The sequence below is a fragment of the Saccoglossus kowalevskii genome, chromosome 2 (genome assembly GCF_978046115.1).
Source record: "Saccoglossus kowalevskii chromosome 2, keSacKowa6.1, whole genome shotgun sequence".
In the NCBI taxonomy this organism is placed as follows: domain Eukaryota; kingdom Metazoa; phylum Hemichordata; class Enteropneusta; family Harrimaniidae; genus Saccoglossus; species Saccoglossus kowalevskii.
In genome coordinates, this window is record NC_140642.1 from 6,481,749 (window position 1) to 6,499,548 (window position 17,800).

Here is a 17,800-nt window from a genome sequence, read left to right on the forward strand (position 1 = left end):
TAAAAAAATCATTTGAGAACCAATGGATCTTAGACATGCATAATGATAATAGAAAAGTAACCTTGGCTAAAAACAAACTAAGAACATACAGACTTTTCAAACAAGATTTAAAAATTGAAAATTACCTAATTAATATGCAGAACCATGGTCTTAGAAGGTTAATTGCAAAATTCAGGACAAGCAACCATGACCTTAAAATTGAGAAAGGCAGACATAATAATGTGCATTCACCATAGGGACAAATTATTGCTGACTGCACAAAATAAAATTCCAAATTTTGATAAAGAAAATAGTCAGAATAAATTCATTTTGATTATGGCAAACCATACTCTAGCACCAGCCTTAGCTGTCTTCTTAAAAAACAGCTATGGAACAAAACAGCAACAACTATCAGTGTATTAGGCCACATTTTGTGTTCATTCTATATTCTGTATTCAACATTGGCTGCATATTGTTTTTTTTTTTTTTTTTTATATTCTTTCTGTAAGACCCTTTTTATCCTTTCCTAAGGATTTTATGCATCTAATAAAAAAATAAAATAATAAAATAATATATGTATTTACAGTTTCAATTGGGTTATTCTAAAAATGTTAATATATAGATCAGAGAAATTGTGGTTACTGTAATGAATTATAATCAACTTCACTAACTTGTATGATTTGAGAGGTTTTGGCTAAACACAATTTTGAGAAAGTTTTCATGGCTAGCTGACTTACAACATTCATTTCATGGAAGCAGTTTCAGCTGCAATTAATTTGCACTGAAAAACTGGCTTTTTAACTATGCAAATCTTGGGAAAAAGGATTATTTTCTCTGGGATTTTTTTTGCTGATTTACCCCTTCAGCAAAAATATTGAATTGAAATAAATTTCAAATGAAAACTGTGACAGAAGTTGACAATTCCCAGCATGCATTGCAGCTAAACACCATTATTATTTTTTTAAGTGTTTTGATATTTCACACTACTAATCGTCTTCTTATGCAGACTCTGAGTGCTGATTAAAAAGAGTCTAATATATACAGATTAATACATGTGAAGCATTAGCGCTGAGAGATGTCACTAGTTTGATGTATGGGAAAAGTGATAACCTGTAATGGCCTTCATTGACTTCTTTGTACATGATAAAAATTTACTGTCAATTGCAAAAAAAATAACAAAACATATTTTGGGGTTTGGCGATGATTGAAAAAACTGTGCAATTAAATTTTTCCTTCACATTTTTTTTTGGTAGATTTTTTTTCCCCACTTATAAAACATTCTTCTTTTAAGATTCAGGATTTTTTTTTTACAATTCTCCTAAGAATTTCCTTTGGAAAATTCTGAGGTCTGTATATTTTGATTGATTGTAAATTGTGTATGTGGTACAAACAGACATGGGGTGTTCCAATTAACTGTATATAGACTATACATGTATTGCCGATTGCCCTTGGGGGAGCTGGTACGATATACTCACTCTATGGCGAGAAATTTTGTCTACATCTGTTTCTTTCTTATTATTAATTGGTTTCAATTTATTGTGTGTTATTTCCACCTCCAAGATTACAGCGCAAAATAATTTTTGTTCCTGTGGGGTTTTCAGGGTCACAGTGTCACCTGTACTCGAGATCTGCCTGTCAGACTTGCGTATCTTGCGTGTCAGACGAATGATGAAAAGAAAGGTGTCTTTCAATCATTTGGGTATTCAGTAATATGTAACGCTTATCGTTGACGACAAACGACTGAATTCTCTCGTACCCAGAAGAATTCAATTACTTTAAGACATTAGGGGCCATTACGTAATGAAATTGTTGCATTGGTAGAATTGTTCATTTGTATTTGTATTTCCTTTAATAGATTGCATTATTTTGTCGGATATTATCATGTCGCTTACGATAACATGATTGGAGAAGTTGGTCGCTTACGGTAACATGATTGGAGAATTTGACTGCATTCAGTAGGAGATTATTTCACAAAAGTCTCAGTGAAATGTTACTTAATTTTGCCGTTTTCTTGACTCACTTAATTCAGAAAAACTTGTCTCATGAACTCAAAGTCGTTTTACAATATTTTCTCTCTTACAAATGATTTTTCAAAAATAGCTTCTATTTTTTTTTTCATAAAGTTTAAGGAATTCATAGAATGATTTTATATATTGTGCTTTAGCTTTCCACATTAACACAGACAAGCATATTGAAAAAGGGTCTTTCAGTAAAAATACATGGTACATTTAACAATTATATGGTAGTGATTGGTGTGAAATTGGAAAACGCCCATATGGACTAGTAATTGGAATAAGGTCAACAAAAATAAACGACTCTAATCTGTTAGGGTTTTTCATTTCATTCTATAATAGTGCTTCCAAATGTTATTACAGTGTGTACTGGGAGTATTGAGTTCCCTTCTAATGTCAACATTCACTGGTCTTGAGTTGTCCATCTCTTTCATACCTACCTCACCTATATACAGTGGTATAGTCAAGCTTGGACTCTATAGGTGGTCATGAGCATGGAGTGGGCATACCACTAAGAATATGATGGTGCAGTAATATAAAGCTTGTTATCATATGTGTTTAAGAATTGCCATGGTTACAGTGACCTAGTTACTACATAATAGTTTGAAGTATTTGTATATACCATGTACATTTTTACAAATTTATTTTATAAATAACTTATTAACCAAACTTGCTGTAATTTGCATCTTCTTTTCCATATTTTATATATTTTGAATTTATTTGTCTAAATGAGGTTAATTATTTAAAAAGTTGTTTAGATATTGATCATAAGTCACCCCACAATTCAAGTACCGGAGTCTATCAGGAAAACAAGCTTTTCATGTAGAAAAGAACAGGAGAATTTCACAGCTGCATTGCCCCTGGCTATTTAGCATATTAATATAGAAGCTATGGTTATATATCAATGCATATTACTCACTCAAAATCTTTGAGAAAATCCTAGTTAAAGTTTGCACATACTGTTGTCTAGTGTATTTTAGAGATTAGGGTTAGAGATGTCAACATCCCTGAATTATAAATTTATATCACATGAATCCAAGAAAATCTGTTTTACATCTTCTAACATTGTGACCCTAAGAAATACATCAGCAGGAGCTCATTTAGAGCAGTTGCTCAAATTAGCTTTAGTAGACATACATGTACATCTACAGTATGTGTGAGATATACCAAGTATACTGGTAGGTAGCTGGTTATATTGCAATAGCCAGTATGTGAAAGATTATATATCGATACCAAGTATACTGGTAGGTAGCTGGTTATATTGAAATATCCAGTAAATGTGAGATTATATATTGATACCAAGTATACTGGTAGGTAGCTGGTTATATTGAAATATCTATAGTACTTTTGAGATTATATATTGATTCCAAGTATACTGGTAGGTAGCTGGTTATATTGAAATATCCAGTACATGTGAGATTACATATCGATACCAAGTATACTTGTAGGTAGTTGGTTATATTGAAATATCCAGTAAATGTGAGATTATATATTGATACCAAGTATACTGGTAGCTGGCTATATTGCAATAGCCAGTATGTGAAAGATTATATATCGATACCAAGTATACTGGTAGGTAGCTGGTTATATTGAAATATCCAGTAAATGTGAGATTATATATTGATACCAAGTATACTGGTAGGTAGCTGGTTATATTGAAATATCTATAGTACTTTTGAGATTATATATTGATACCAAGTATACTGGTAGGTAGCTGGTTATATTGAAATATCCAGTACATGTGAGATTACATATCGATACCAAGTATACTGGTAGGTAGCTGGTTATATTGAAATATCCAGTACATGTGAGATTACATATCGATACCAAGTATACTGGTAGGTAGCTGGTTATATTGAAATATCCAGTACCTGTGAGATTATATATCGATACCAAGTATACTGGTAGGTAGCTGGTTATATTGAAATATCCAGTACCTGTGAGATTATATATCGATACCAAGTATACTGGTAGGTAGCTGGTTATATTGAAACAGCCATAAGAGATTATAGATAAATCTTCATACTGATGTGTACATGGCATCTGATCATAGCTATCTTTACTTGAATAGAAATTGTGGCAATTATACATTTATTTATGCAGTAAATATTTTTAAAAACTAACCATTGGAAATAACGTGTCATGGAAGTATTTCAATTAAACTAAAAATAATTTTTAATAATTGGGGAAATGTGAGAGGGGAGGAAATGTGATCCAAATATACTGTTTTGTTTTGTTCATTATGTGGGTGATGAATATGAACCCTTAACACAAAAGCTTTCTTGCAATAGAAATTTGTACTGATAGAGTGTGGACTTATATTTAAAACTGATTTCTATCTCAGAGTAATAACTAATAGTAATCCTAACTGAGAAAGAAGATAATATTGCTCATATGGTTTCCATGGCAATCTGAGTTCTAAACAAACGATGATTTATCCTGACACATTAGATAAACATGACCATGAAAGCCTGTAATACAAATGGCTTTCGTGTCTGATTACATTGAGTATATGGCAATGAAACCAATCACCATTTAATGGGGTATTTATATATCCAAATCTTAAGTTCAAGACTGTCCCCAAGGTAATGAACATTGTGATTGACTCTGTTATCTAAAAAAAACTACCTTGAGGTTATATCTGAACTCTAATCGAGTAAATGTTCTCATGTGAACTTTTATTCTGTTATCGTGTGTGAGAACAGTTTCCATGGTAACAGCCAATATTCCATTTGTGTTGTGGGGACTGTTTGAGAAACTGCAAGATTTAAATGCAGAGTAGAAAAATGGTGTAAAAAAGGTGTGTGTGATAGGTGGGGGGGGGGGTGTTTGGTTTGGTGGTCTGTGTGTTAGGTGGGGGTAGTGGGTGGTGTTTGGTTTGATGGTCTGTGTGTTAGGTGAGGGTAGTAGGTGGTGTTTGGGTTGATGGACTGTGTGTTAGGTGGGGGTAGTGTTTGGGTTGATGGTCTGTGTGTTAGGTGAGGGTAGTGGGTGGTGTTTTGGTTGATGGTCTGTGTGTTAGGTGGGGGTAGTGGGTGGTGTTTCGGTTGATGGTCTGTGTGTTAGGTGGGGGTAGTGGGTGGTGTTTGGGTTGATGGTCTGTGGGTTAGGTGGGGGTAGTGTTTGGGTTGATGGTCTGTGTGTTAGATGAGGGTAGTGGGTGGTGTTTTGGGTTGATGGTCTGTGTGTTAGGTCAGGGTAGTGGGTTTTGTTTGGGTTGATGGTCTGTGTGTTAGGTGGGGGTAGTGGGTAGTGTTTGGGTTGATGGTCTGTGTGTTAGATGAGGGTAGTGGGTGGTGTTTGGGTTGATGGTCTGTGTGTTAGGTCAGGGTAGTGGGTTTTGTTTGGGTTGATGGTCTGTGTGTTAGGTGGGGGTAGTGGGTAGTGTTTGGGTTGATGGTCTGTGGGTTAGGTGGGGGTAGTGGGTGGTGTTTGGGTTGATGGTCTGTGGGTTAGGTGGGGGTAGTGGGTGGTGTTTGGGTTGATGGTCTGTGTTAGGTGAGGATAGTGGGTGGTAATTGGGTTGATGGTCTGTGGGTTAGGTGTGGGTAGTGGATGGTGTTTGGGTTGATGGTCTGTGTGTTAGATGAGGGTAGTGGGTGGTGTTTGGTTTGATGGTCTGTGTGTTAGGTGGGGGTAGTGTTTGGGTTGATGGTCTGTGTTAGGTCAGGGTAGTGGGTGGTGTTTGGGTTGATGGTCTGTGTGTTAGGTCAGGTAGTGGGTGGTGTTTGGGTTGATGGTCTGTGTGTTAGGTCAGGGTAGTGAGTGGTGTTTGGGTTGATGGTCTGTGTGTTAGGTGGGGGTAGTAGGTGTTGTTTGGTTTGATGGTCTGTGTGTTAGGTGGGGGTAGTGGGTGGTGTTTGGTTTGATGGTCTGTGTGTTAGGTGGGGGTAGTGTTTGGGTTGATGGTCTGTGTTAGGTCAGGGTAGTGGGTGGTGTTTGGGTTGATGGTCTGTGTGTTAGGTCAGGGTAGTGGGTGGTGTTTGGGTTGATGGTCTGTGTGTTAGGTCAGGGTAGTGGGTGGTGTTTGGGTTGATGGTCTGTGTGTTAGGTGGGGGTAGTAGGTGTTGTTTGGTTTGATGGTCTGTGGGTTAGGTGTGGGTAGTGGGTGGTGTTTGGGTTGATGGACTGTGTGTTAGGTGGGGGTAGTGTTTGGGTTGATGGTCTGTGTGTTAGGTCAGGGTAGTGGGTGGTGTTTGGGTTGATGATCTGTGTGTTAGGTCAGGGTAGTGGGTGGTGTTTGGGTTGATGGTCTGTGTGTTAGGTCAGGGTAGTGGGTGGTGTTTGGGTTGATGGTCTGTGTTAGGTGGGGGTAGTGGATGGTATTTGGGGTGATGGTCTGTGTGTTAGGTCAGGGTAGTGGGTGGTGTTTGGGTTGATGGTCTGTGTGTTAGGTGGGGGTAGTGGGTGGTGTTTGGGTTGATGGTCTGTGTGTTAGGTGGGGGTAGTGGGTGGTGTTTGGGTTGATGGACTGTGTGTTAGGTGGGGGTAGTGTTTGGGTTGATGGTCTGTGTGTTAGGTGGGGGTAGTGGGGGGTGTTTGGGTTTATGGTCTATGTGTTTTACTGTGCCCAATGCTCAAAACCAGATAAAGAAATGTAATTAAGGTTTTTGTTCATTGTCAATTCCTCAAATATTAATTCCATTTAATACATGATTAAAACTTTTTCTGTGATAATTAACAGCCAAGATTATACTATATATTATGTTATTACATATACACAAAAAAAAATATTCTCTTATTTCGATAATGATTTTAAACAGAAACCTCTTGTTGGTTTTGTTGTATCGTTAGTATTGTATATAAACATCCCAGTGCCTACATATTAGTACTGATCTTCTCTTGTGAGCATACTGTTTTGTATTTTATTTATTCAGTATACAACACATGCAATTTTTGGTTTGTGTGTGATTCTACTGAAGATACACTTCAAATAGAGAAAATATGGTATAATTAATATTTTGACACAGTTGTGTTTTATAACCTAGAACCTAAATGTTGTCACCATGAGAATTGTCAATTTAATGACCTGGTGACCTCTTGCAGGTTATGGGGAATTCCCATGTGCAGCTTTCAAACTGGCCAATTAATGTAGGAAGAGTTTTTTATTGTCCTGGGAAGAGGATGATATTACTATCATCATGCTTAGACTTTAGTGGAGTGAGGTAGTGAGTGGAACACAGTATTTCAATCACTAGGCTGGATCATTTTCTATAATCTTATAAACCAGAAGTAGAAACAGACATCAGTATTATATAGCTCCAAATCCTTAAAAACTCTGCAGGGCTGCTACAATTAGGGTTATGCCACGGACTTATTTTAAAGTTTTAAACCCAGAATTGTGCCATAGGTAAATATTTAGACAAGAATGAATGGAGTGTTTCAAATCGCCGATTCCTAGTACAGTGAGTCACATCTAAAGAAATATTCTTAGTTCAATACACCCATGAAGGCTTAGACTAGTACTGACTAGGTCATGAGGTCAACACATCAACCGTGATTGTTATGCAGATATAAGCATGTTGCTTTAACACATTTCCAGTCTGCAAAGACTAATGTCAGTTCTAGTGGCTACACATCCATCAAATACCACCAAATCAGTTCAATTTTATTCCATGCCTCAAAGTGAATCAAGTGCTGAAAACAGTTTTTAATGAGTATTTCATCTGATAATGTACTACTTGTATATTTACAGAATATAGCTGATTGCTGCCACTTTCACTATTTGGAGGATATCATAAAACTAAGTAGCAATGTGACTTTCAATCAGATGAAATGGACAGGGAGAATTTTGTAGATATTCAGTCCTAGCAAATGCCATCAAATAATCCTTATAATCTCACTCATCACTTGGATCAAACTTTTACAGTAGTTTATTAGTACAATACTGACCCCAATAGTAGAGATGCATGGTTAGCTTACAATAACAGATAACAAACTGTCAACTGTTTTAAAAATATGCTATTGTATTTGCTTATTAGAAGCACATCTCCAATGGATAAACCATCACTTGCTATAATTTTATACTGGATTATTTAAATATTACTTAATTCAAATTAGACATACCTATGTCATTTATGTAAGCACATATACGGTACCCTACTAATAGAGCAAATACGATAGATAAAATTTGATAAATTATGCAATGGGAGTCTGTTCTACTCAATGAGTAAAACCATCTTACACTCATTATTTATTTTTTCAAAGTCTGCGAAGATTTTTTTCTATAATTATAATTTTTTTCTGATACAATTCATAATATAATGATCCTTGTCACCAATTTGGTTCATACAGTTACATTTTTCAATGGGTAGACTGTGACAGGAATCCTAATTTTTGTAATTGCTACCTGCAGTGTGCTGCATCTTAATTTTTGCATGAGTAAATGTTGCTCAAGCCAGAATTTCGGTATATTTCTGTAACAGGCATAATATGCTTTCCAGATATAGGCCGAATCATAAACTGACATTTGAGTGTGAACATGGCTAGTACACTGAATAGAATACACACATTTTTACCATATTTGAAACAGATTGAACTAAATTTGAGTGTGAACATAATTTACTGCTGAAATTACAGATTAGTGTTGATTAAGCTTATACAAGCAGGTTACCAATAAAAACCACCCATCTCGTATATGTGTTTTTCATAATGTTGCTCATTATTTTCAATTTCCACGGCAACATATTACACATTATATTTAAATAAAAAATGACCATTAATTCACATTTTTCAATTAACTTAGCCAGTGAATATTTATAATTTATTTTCTCTGTGTGGAGTACATGAACATTTGTGTTAAGTGATTTGGAGCCATTTAAACTTGGAACTATTGAAGTGTGAACTCGCCTGGGAAATCAGTGGAACAAGATTACTGTTCTGCTTCTTTGGATTACAGTTACAGCAAAAGTTTAACTCTGTTTTCACAGCAGCTATATTAATTATTGAGCACACTGACCTTTGAACTCAATTGTCATTAGCAACTAACTTGTTCACTGACTTTTGACATTCAATCATTCTATCTTACATAGAATTAACGTTTTAATTATTATCAGTGTTTTCCTAACAGGGAGGGCGTAATACTTGGAAATCAATTAAACTTTGGATTCCTGACAGTATTTTTTTTTTTTTATTTACCTTCTTGAAATGTGTAGAAGTATTTATTATTCAAATTAGACTATTAGAGTGTTTTTATGTTATTTTGTTTTTGTTTTGTTGTAGATGTTTACATAAAACATATGACATATCAAGTCTTCCACAAACATCAATTATTATCACATTCCATAATGAGGCAAGGTCTACTTTGCTGAGAAGTGTAGTAAGGTAAGATGGCCTTTAAGTTCAAGATTTTTAATTTTCATCCTACCATATTAACCCTTTGACTAATGTCAAAGTCATATTTTGTTGTCATTCACAAAATTAAGCCGCAACAATTTTTTGCATACTTTTAAAAAATTATGATCAAAGTTTGTAGCAAATAGATAGTGATGTTCATTTGGTTAAAAATTAATGAAAATTTATATTCAAAATGATTAATAAATTCAAAACTAGATCTCAGTTATCATATGTTTTTATTTTCAGTGTCTTGAATAGAAGTCCACTTCAACTTATAAAAGAAATTATACTTGTAGATGATTTTAGTGATAATGGTGAGTATTATTTATATTATCAAATTATGGCTAAAAGATGTTCTCTATTGATCAACGACTATAATCATTGTAACTAATTATTTTTTTCAGCTGAGGATGGTCTTTTATTAGCACAGTTACCAAAAGTAACAATTTTAAGAAATTCAAAAAGGGAAGGTGAGTATTTACATATTTAGGTTTAGCATCTACACTAATATAAATGATGTGTGTAATATTTTAATGATCCAGCATACAGTTAATGCAACTTTTGGTGTATATATAATTATTTGCGTATTTTTCCCATCATTCATTGCTCCCATCATCTTTGCCAGCATTGTGATTACCAATTACCAATCGTGCATGTCATTGCAAACATTTTGTTGATTCCCGTTTGGGAATACGCATCTGTTTCAAGTTATTAGCTTACTGACATTTTGGTGAATTCTAAGATATTTATTTCATGCTTGCAGGCTGTTTCATGCTCTGAGTAAAATTGAGTTGAGAGTTTGATGACTTGTATCAACTTTTATGCCATCTGGTTGACTTTCTATAATGTAATGTTAGGGCATTGTACTTTATACAATTCTGAATATCTTAAAAAGAACACATCTGTTCGATTCAGTGGTGATCAGGTGACTTTTGAACTTGCCGTCTGGGGGTCAACACATTTGATGTTCTATTGTACAAAGTGTTTTTGTTGATTTTCCTGCGCATAATCAGCCGTGATAGCTGTGATAGATTGTTATATGTAGCAAATGTTACCAAAGTTTCACAGTGCAAATATTCCAAAGTCGCACAGTGCGAATATTCCAAAAGTTGTGCAGGGCTATCGTTCCAAGTCACACAATATGAACATTACCAAAGTCACACTGCTAGTGCAAACATTCTGAAGTCATACTCATTCATATTTGAGCCACTGAAACTTAATTAGAATGCTTCATATAATTCTGAAATCTTAAATATAATTTTTTTAATATGGAAAATGTTTTTTGCATTTATTTTTATGAAGACAGGAATGTGATTTTGCTCAGTAACATGGTCTGTAAACTGTCATTAAATTTAATGAGTTTCTACTGAAATATGCATTTTTCAATTCTCTTTTTCTTCTTCTTCAATAATGCATTATTCATATATGGTCAGTAAATTGAATGCTTGAATTGTGATTTACTGTTTACATCATAACCATATAAGGAATTTCTATTCCTCTATTGAGAGAAAGACTTTCATTCTTAAAATGTAACAATCAGAATCGTCATTTCTGCTACATGTATCACCTTAATTTGCAGTCAGGTCACTGTCTTCGTGTCATATGACTCAATTAACACCTGCGTAATTACCAACAACTCATCAGAGACGAAGAAAATTTGAATCCCAAACAGCAACATCAAAACATTTCAAGTGAAAGAGACTAATTGGACTCCATAGTCGAGTGACTACTGTAAAATACTATATTTTTGCTTGAAATTTAGTGAAAATAAAAACCAGTGAATATACCTATATATATATATATATCTCGCCAAAAATCAGTGAAAATAAATTCCATACAAAACACCCAAAATTTGCTTTCAGCAAAAATTAAGTATTTTTAGTAATTTCTTCTGTAGGTCTTATACGGTCCCGTGTGCGTGGTGCTAATGTAGCCACCGCTAAAGTGTTGACGTTTTTAGATAGTCATATAGAAGCTAATGTCGGCTGGTTGGTACCATTGATGGAGAGAATTCATGAGGTCAGTTTTATTTTTTTATATTTAACCTTTTTCTCAATCTGATTTGTCTTGATTATGATTATATCATATGGTTATTTAAATTAATACATTAAATTCTCTACCTCCCATTCACTAACAGTAATAAATTGTGCGAACTCATAAAATATGCAAATCAATGAAAAAAAGGGAGGAGTGAAGTAAGAGATGTAACTCAGTCTCTTTACCCATTACCCCTACTTCTGTTATTGGTATAATCCAACCTATGTCATGTTTTTTATAGCATATAAAATTAATATAACTATTTATTGTTTTGTATATTTTTTGCACCATTTGTCGTAATACTGTGCTATAATTATTGCATGATCTGAATTTGTGCTGAAATTAATCCAATCTGCATATTGTAGCTTCTAAAGAATAAATTGTCATGTACTTGTAAAATACCTGCATGTTTCTATCGTTTACCCCTAACATGTATTGTTTTGTTTGTTATTTTTTATCTTGCATGTTTGTAATAACAGGACCCTAGCAGAGTTGTCTGTCCTATTATAGACGTAATCAACATGGACTCGTTTAAATATGTAGGAGCTTCCGCTGACCTCCGAGGAGGTATATTTTACTTCTTTTTGTTTCTTTGTGTCTTAGTATCTAACTCAGTTGTTGTGACGATGTGTTCTGAATTGAAGCAAAGTGCGAGATGAAGTTACTGTAAATGACTGTGCTATTTTCAATTTAACTATTTCCAATTTAACTAAGATTTTACAACTTTGATTTAATTTATCAAGTTTACTGACTAAATACATGTGAGAACTCACCATTTAATAATTTGGAAAGTTACTTTCAATATTGTCAATTTTTATGACAGTTACTATAAATGCGTGATGGGATTCATGAATACCATTTAAGCCAGTTTCAGCATGTCTCATTTATGTAGTATTTTAGCACATTTCAAACATGACAAATAGTTTTGCATTTCTAGTCATCAAATGTCTTCAGAGTTTAAAAAACAAACAAAGAAAAATACAATATTGATGACAATTTTATGAGACATAAATCTTTAGCGAATTTACCCCTCCATCAGACCCCCTAACACATATATTTTATAGATTTCTATAAGTCGAATAATACTTTAAAACCAAACATACTCAATTCAATATATTGCTTAGTGCCAGATCAAACATTTTGAGGATTTTGCTCGGATTTTAGTTTTGTTATAAATGATAATGTTGGTTTGAAAGCCGATTTGATAAGAAGATTTCACTAGTGTATAGCACGTTTTATTGAAAGCAAGGATTAGTTTGCTTTGTCATTCAATACATATGCTGTTCTGTTTGAATGACAACGTGTACATAGATAGTGGTAATATTTTACACTATGTAGATACAAAGTGTTTTGTCATTGTAATATTATGTTGCGATAGTTCATAAACTGGAAATTTAACATCTGGTATGGTTAACATTTTAATATTTGACATTCACACACACATTATAAACATATTTGCTTTCAAGTTTTCTTTTCCAGAATTAAGACTGTAACCCCCCCCCCCCCCACACACACACACATATACAAGCATGAATGGTGGATTCAAGTAAATTGTTCCCACATCCTGTTTGATGATGTCATCACAGTAATTGAACTCATTGTTAGTTCAATCGCTCACATATTCTACTGATACAATTCTACATTCCTGAAAGGTATTCAGTCAGGGTTTCTGTCTACTTTGGGTAAACGTTATCCTGCAGTGTATGTATTGCAATGATTACTTATTTTGTTAATGCTTCCCCTGTGCATTATTCAGACAACATAAAACTGGTCCAATTACAGTTTTGTGGTGAAATTGATGTAATTAAAACTGATATCCAAATCTCAGCATTGACGTTTTTTTTTCACTAGAAATTGATCAATTTCCTTGCAATTATACATAATAATATTGATCTTTATTGAACTAGTTTCTACATTAGGAAGCAAAAAGAAAATCAGATATTTTTGTGGGATTTACTTAATTTCATATATTTAACCAAAGACATTGTCTTTGTTAACATGAAAGAAAAGACAAAGTTGTGTTTGATTGAATAATAATAGTTTATTACGCAACTGTGGATACAGTAAGGTAAAAATAGTGTAAAATAAAAGATAAGAAATAAAAATAACTACAAATTTAAAAGGTCTAATAACTACAAATAAATTAGAAAATAATAAAAATACAGTAAATATATCAAAGTAAAGGTTCTCCCTACCCAGGGGTTTACGCAGGCGGTGCTTTGTACATGGTATTTTTTAGATATAGTGAAATAGCAATGGTATTTTTCAGAATTGCAATGGTAAAAGCAAGAGACAGATTGTTCCATGAATTCAATAGACTGACTGAGGATAAAAATATATCTTCTACTGCCACATGTTGTTTCCCCTTATGTAATAGTGTGTATCTGCATCCTAGTTTAGGAATTGCAAATTCCCAATATGTGATATCTCCAAGCTAGCCAAGCGGTTGAATCAAGAAGGTGTATATAACAACAGTATGAATGTTATCAAAAGTAAGCACTCACATAGTGTGTGTTTGCATTGAACTCAACGTTACCTGACTTGTACTGTATTTGTACATACTTGTGGTATTTTCGTGATAATTTCATATTTCAAAATTAATATAAATATGAAAATGTATCCTTTCTGTAATCATTGACAAATTTTCTAAAAGTGAAAAATCAAAATTAAAAAAATAGAACATTGATAAAATAAAGTCAAATTTGTCAGAAATTCACAAAATGTGAGAAATAAATTTTCAAAAGAAATTATTGGATGCGAAATTGATGACGCAAGTCTCGGTAATAACACAAATTGATGATGCAAGTCATGATAGCAACACAAATTGATGATGCAAGTCATGATAGCAACACAAATTGATGACGCAAATCTCAATAACAACACAAAATTTATAATGCAAGTCACGATAGCAACACAAATTTGCTGAAACAGCTGTCCCCATGTAGGAATTGAGGAGTATGCTGATCTTATTTAATAGCAACTGTATATAGTAGTATAGCTTACTAGAAAGTTAAAAGTAATAAATGGTAAAATTGCTGTGCCTTCAAGCAAAACTCATTGTCCATGGAAAAAGACATCATTTACGATCTTATACTTTGTAATTGTGTATCGTTATTTCACTTGTAGTCACTGTAAATACAAGGACTATGTTAGGAATCTATTTATTTAGGTTTCTGCAGACCCACGACTTGTCTTCCATTTATTATGCCTGAAAGAAAGATATACATATTCTATGATTGTTTTTTTCATAATAATGTTCTTATTATTTTTCTAATTTGTAAATTTTATCTTTTTTTATGTCCCCAATTAAAGAAGAATACATCCTAGATATGGGATTGCATTGATACTTCCACTACATCAATCATCAAATCTGTTTTCAGACAGCCAATCCTACTTCTGTTGACAGCTCTCTTCCTAACCTGTATTTTTATTTGTCATATTTTGATTTCAATCTGATGTATTTTCCTCTTTTGTCTGACCTCTTTCTGATCTTGCATTCAATTTGTCACTGTCTGGTTTCCATAGTAACTGTGTCTCCCCCATCTATGTTGTTCAACATAAGCACATACCTGTATGTTAGTGTACACACTGTCTGTACTGATTTCTCTGTCAAGTGCAAATAGTTTGTTTTATTAATTTTAGTTTTAAATGATAAAAATGGTGTTGAAATATAAATAATTATTTTTAATCATAAATCATTCAGTCAAATTTAATTTGAACTAAATAAATACCTGTTCATCTTTTTCTGTCACCTAGAGGATGTTTGAGTCAATGCATGAAAGGGTAAACCATTTGTTTATATCAGTGATTTAATTGTATGAATGAACTCTCAGTTTTTCAATTATCATTCAGCCAAAATCCTATGGAAACAACTTGTGTACATCGTGAGACTGCAGGGGAACCAACACATTATGTAGGTAATCCTCTGCTGTGACCTAACCATTACCTCAGACCTAGACTGTGCCATTACCTCAGACCTAGACTGTGCCATTACCCCAGACATAGGCTGTGCCATTACCCCAGACCTAGGCTGTGCCATTACCTCAGACCTAGACTGTGCCATTACCCAAGACATAGGCTGTGCCATTACCTCAGACCTAGGCTGTGCCATTACCTCAGACCTAGACTGTGCCATTATTACCCCAGACCTAGGCTGTGCCATTACTTCAGACCTAGGCTGTGCCATTACCCAAGACATAGGCTGTGCCATTACCTCAGACCTAGGCTGTGCCATTACCTCAGACCTAGGCTGTGCCATTACCCAAGACATAGGCTGTGCCATTACCTCAGACCTAGGCTGTGCCATTACCTCAGACCTAGGCTGTGCCATTACCTCGGACCTAGACTGTGCCATTACCTCAGACCTAGACTGTGCCATTACCCAAGACATAGGCTGTGCCATTACCTCAGACCTAGGCTGTGCCATTACCTCAGACCTAGGCTGTGCCATTACCTCAGACCTAGACTGTGCCATTATTACCCCAGACCTAGGCTGTGCCATTACCCAAGACATAGGCTGTGCCATTACCTCAGACCTAGGCTGTGCCATTACCTCAGACCTAGGCTGTGCCATTACCCAAGACATAGGCTGTGCCATTACCTCAGACCTAGGCTGTGCCATTACCTCAGACCTAGGCTGTGCCATTACCTCAGACCTAGACTGTACCATTACCTCAGACATAGGCTGTGCCATTACCCCAGACCTAGGCTGTGCCATTACCTCAGACCTAGACTGTGCCATTACCCAAGACATAGGCTGTGCCATTACCTCAGACCTAGGCTGTGCCATTACCTCAGACCTAGACTGTGCCATTATTACCCCAGACCTAGGCTGTGCCATTACTTCAGACCTAGGCTGTGCCATTACCCAAGACATAGGCTGTGCCATTACCTCAGACCTAGGCTGTGCCATTACCTCAGACCTAGGCTGTGCCATTACCCAAGACATAGGCTGTGCCATTACCTCAGACCTAGGCTGTGCCATTACCTCAGACCTAGGCTGTGCCATTACCTCGGACCTAGACTGTGCCATTACCTCAGACCTAGACTGTGCCATTACCCAAGACATAGGCTGTGCCATTACCTCAGACCTAGGCTGTGCCATTACCTCAGACCTAGGCTGTGCCATTACCTCAGACCTAGACTGTGCCATTATTACCCCAGACCTAGGCTGTGCCATTACCCAAGACATAGGCTGTGCCATTACCTCAGACCTAGGCTGTGCCATTACCTCAGACCTAGGCTGTGCCATTACCTCAGACCTAGACTGTACCATTACCTCAGACCTAGACTGTGCCATTACCCAAGACATAGGCTGTGCCATTACAGACCTTATCTTCGCCAGCCAAGTCTTAGAATATAGAAATCAACAAATGACCCAATTCAACTGCAGCGAAATACAGCTTTTCCTAACACGATCACAAATGGCCGGCTTTAGCAAAACCGTGTGATTTGGACGATGCTCAGACCGAGGTCATGCCATTACCCAAGAAATAGGCTTCGCCATTACCCAAAACCTAGGCTTCGCCATTACCCAAGACATAGGCTGTGCTATTACCCCAGTCCTAGGATGTGCCATTACCCAAGACACAGGCTGTGCCATTATCCCCAATCCAATCCTAGGCTTTGACATTATTCATGATCTAGGCTGTGCCATTACCCAAAATTTTGACTTTGCCATTACCCATGATCTAGGCTGTGCCATTACCCAAGACCTAGGCTGTGCCATTACCCCAGACCTAGGCTGTGTCATTACCCAAGACATAGGCTGTGCCATTACCCAAAACCTTGACTTTGCCATTACCCATGATCTAGGCTGTGCCATTACCCCAGACATAGGCTGTGCCATTACCCCAGACCTAGCCTATGCCATTACCCCAGACCTAGCCTGTGCCATTACCCCAGACCTAGGCTGTGTCATTACCCAAGACATAGGCTGTGCCATTACCCCAGACCTAGGCTGTGCCATTACCCAAGACATAGGCTGTGCCATTACCCAAGACATAGGCTGTGCCATTACCCCATACCTAGGCTGTGTCATTACCCAAGACCTAGGCTGTGCCATTACCCCAGACCTAGGCTGTGCCATTACCCAAGACATAGGCTGTGCCATTACCCCAGACATAGGCTGTGCCATTACCACAGACCTAGCCTATGCCATTACCCCAGACCTAGCCTGTGCCATTACCCCAGACCTAGCCTGTGCCATTACCCAAGACCTAGGCTGTGCTATTACCCCAGTCCTAGCCTGTGCCATTACCCAAGACCTAGGCTGTGCTATTACCCCAGACCTAGCCTGTGCCATTACCCAAGACCTAGGCTGTGCCATTACCCAAGACCTAGGCTGTGCTATTACCCAAGACCTAGGCTGTGCTATTACCCCAGTCCTAGGCTGTGCCATTACCCTAGACCGAGGCCGTGTCATTACCCAAGACCTA

General features: G+C 36.2%; 1 protein-coding gene across 2 annotated transcripts in view; it reads left to right on the forward strand.

Moving 5' to 3' along the window:
- Nucleotides 1-17,800, forward strand: part of LOC100374821 (polypeptide N-acetylgalactosaminyltransferase 2-like) — a 66,681-nt gene that overhangs the window by 38,776 nt on the left and 10,105 nt on the right. Inside the window, exons 3-7 of one of the 2 annotated variants that reach the window (XM_002732949.4) lie at nucleotides 9,213-9,314; nucleotides 9,573-9,640; nucleotides 9,731-9,796; nucleotides 11,224-11,345; nucleotides 11,843-11,930. In XM_002732949.4, the coding sequence (XP_002732995.2) occupies nucleotides 9,213-9,314; nucleotides 9,573-9,640; nucleotides 9,731-9,796; nucleotides 11,224-11,345; nucleotides 11,843-11,930 (446 nt within the window). The remainder of the gene's footprint in view (nucleotides 1-9,212; nucleotides 9,315-9,572; nucleotides 9,641-9,730; nucleotides 9,797-11,223; nucleotides 11,346-11,842; nucleotides 11,931-17,800) is intronic. The other variant, XM_085508494.1, reaches the window with a different exon arrangement.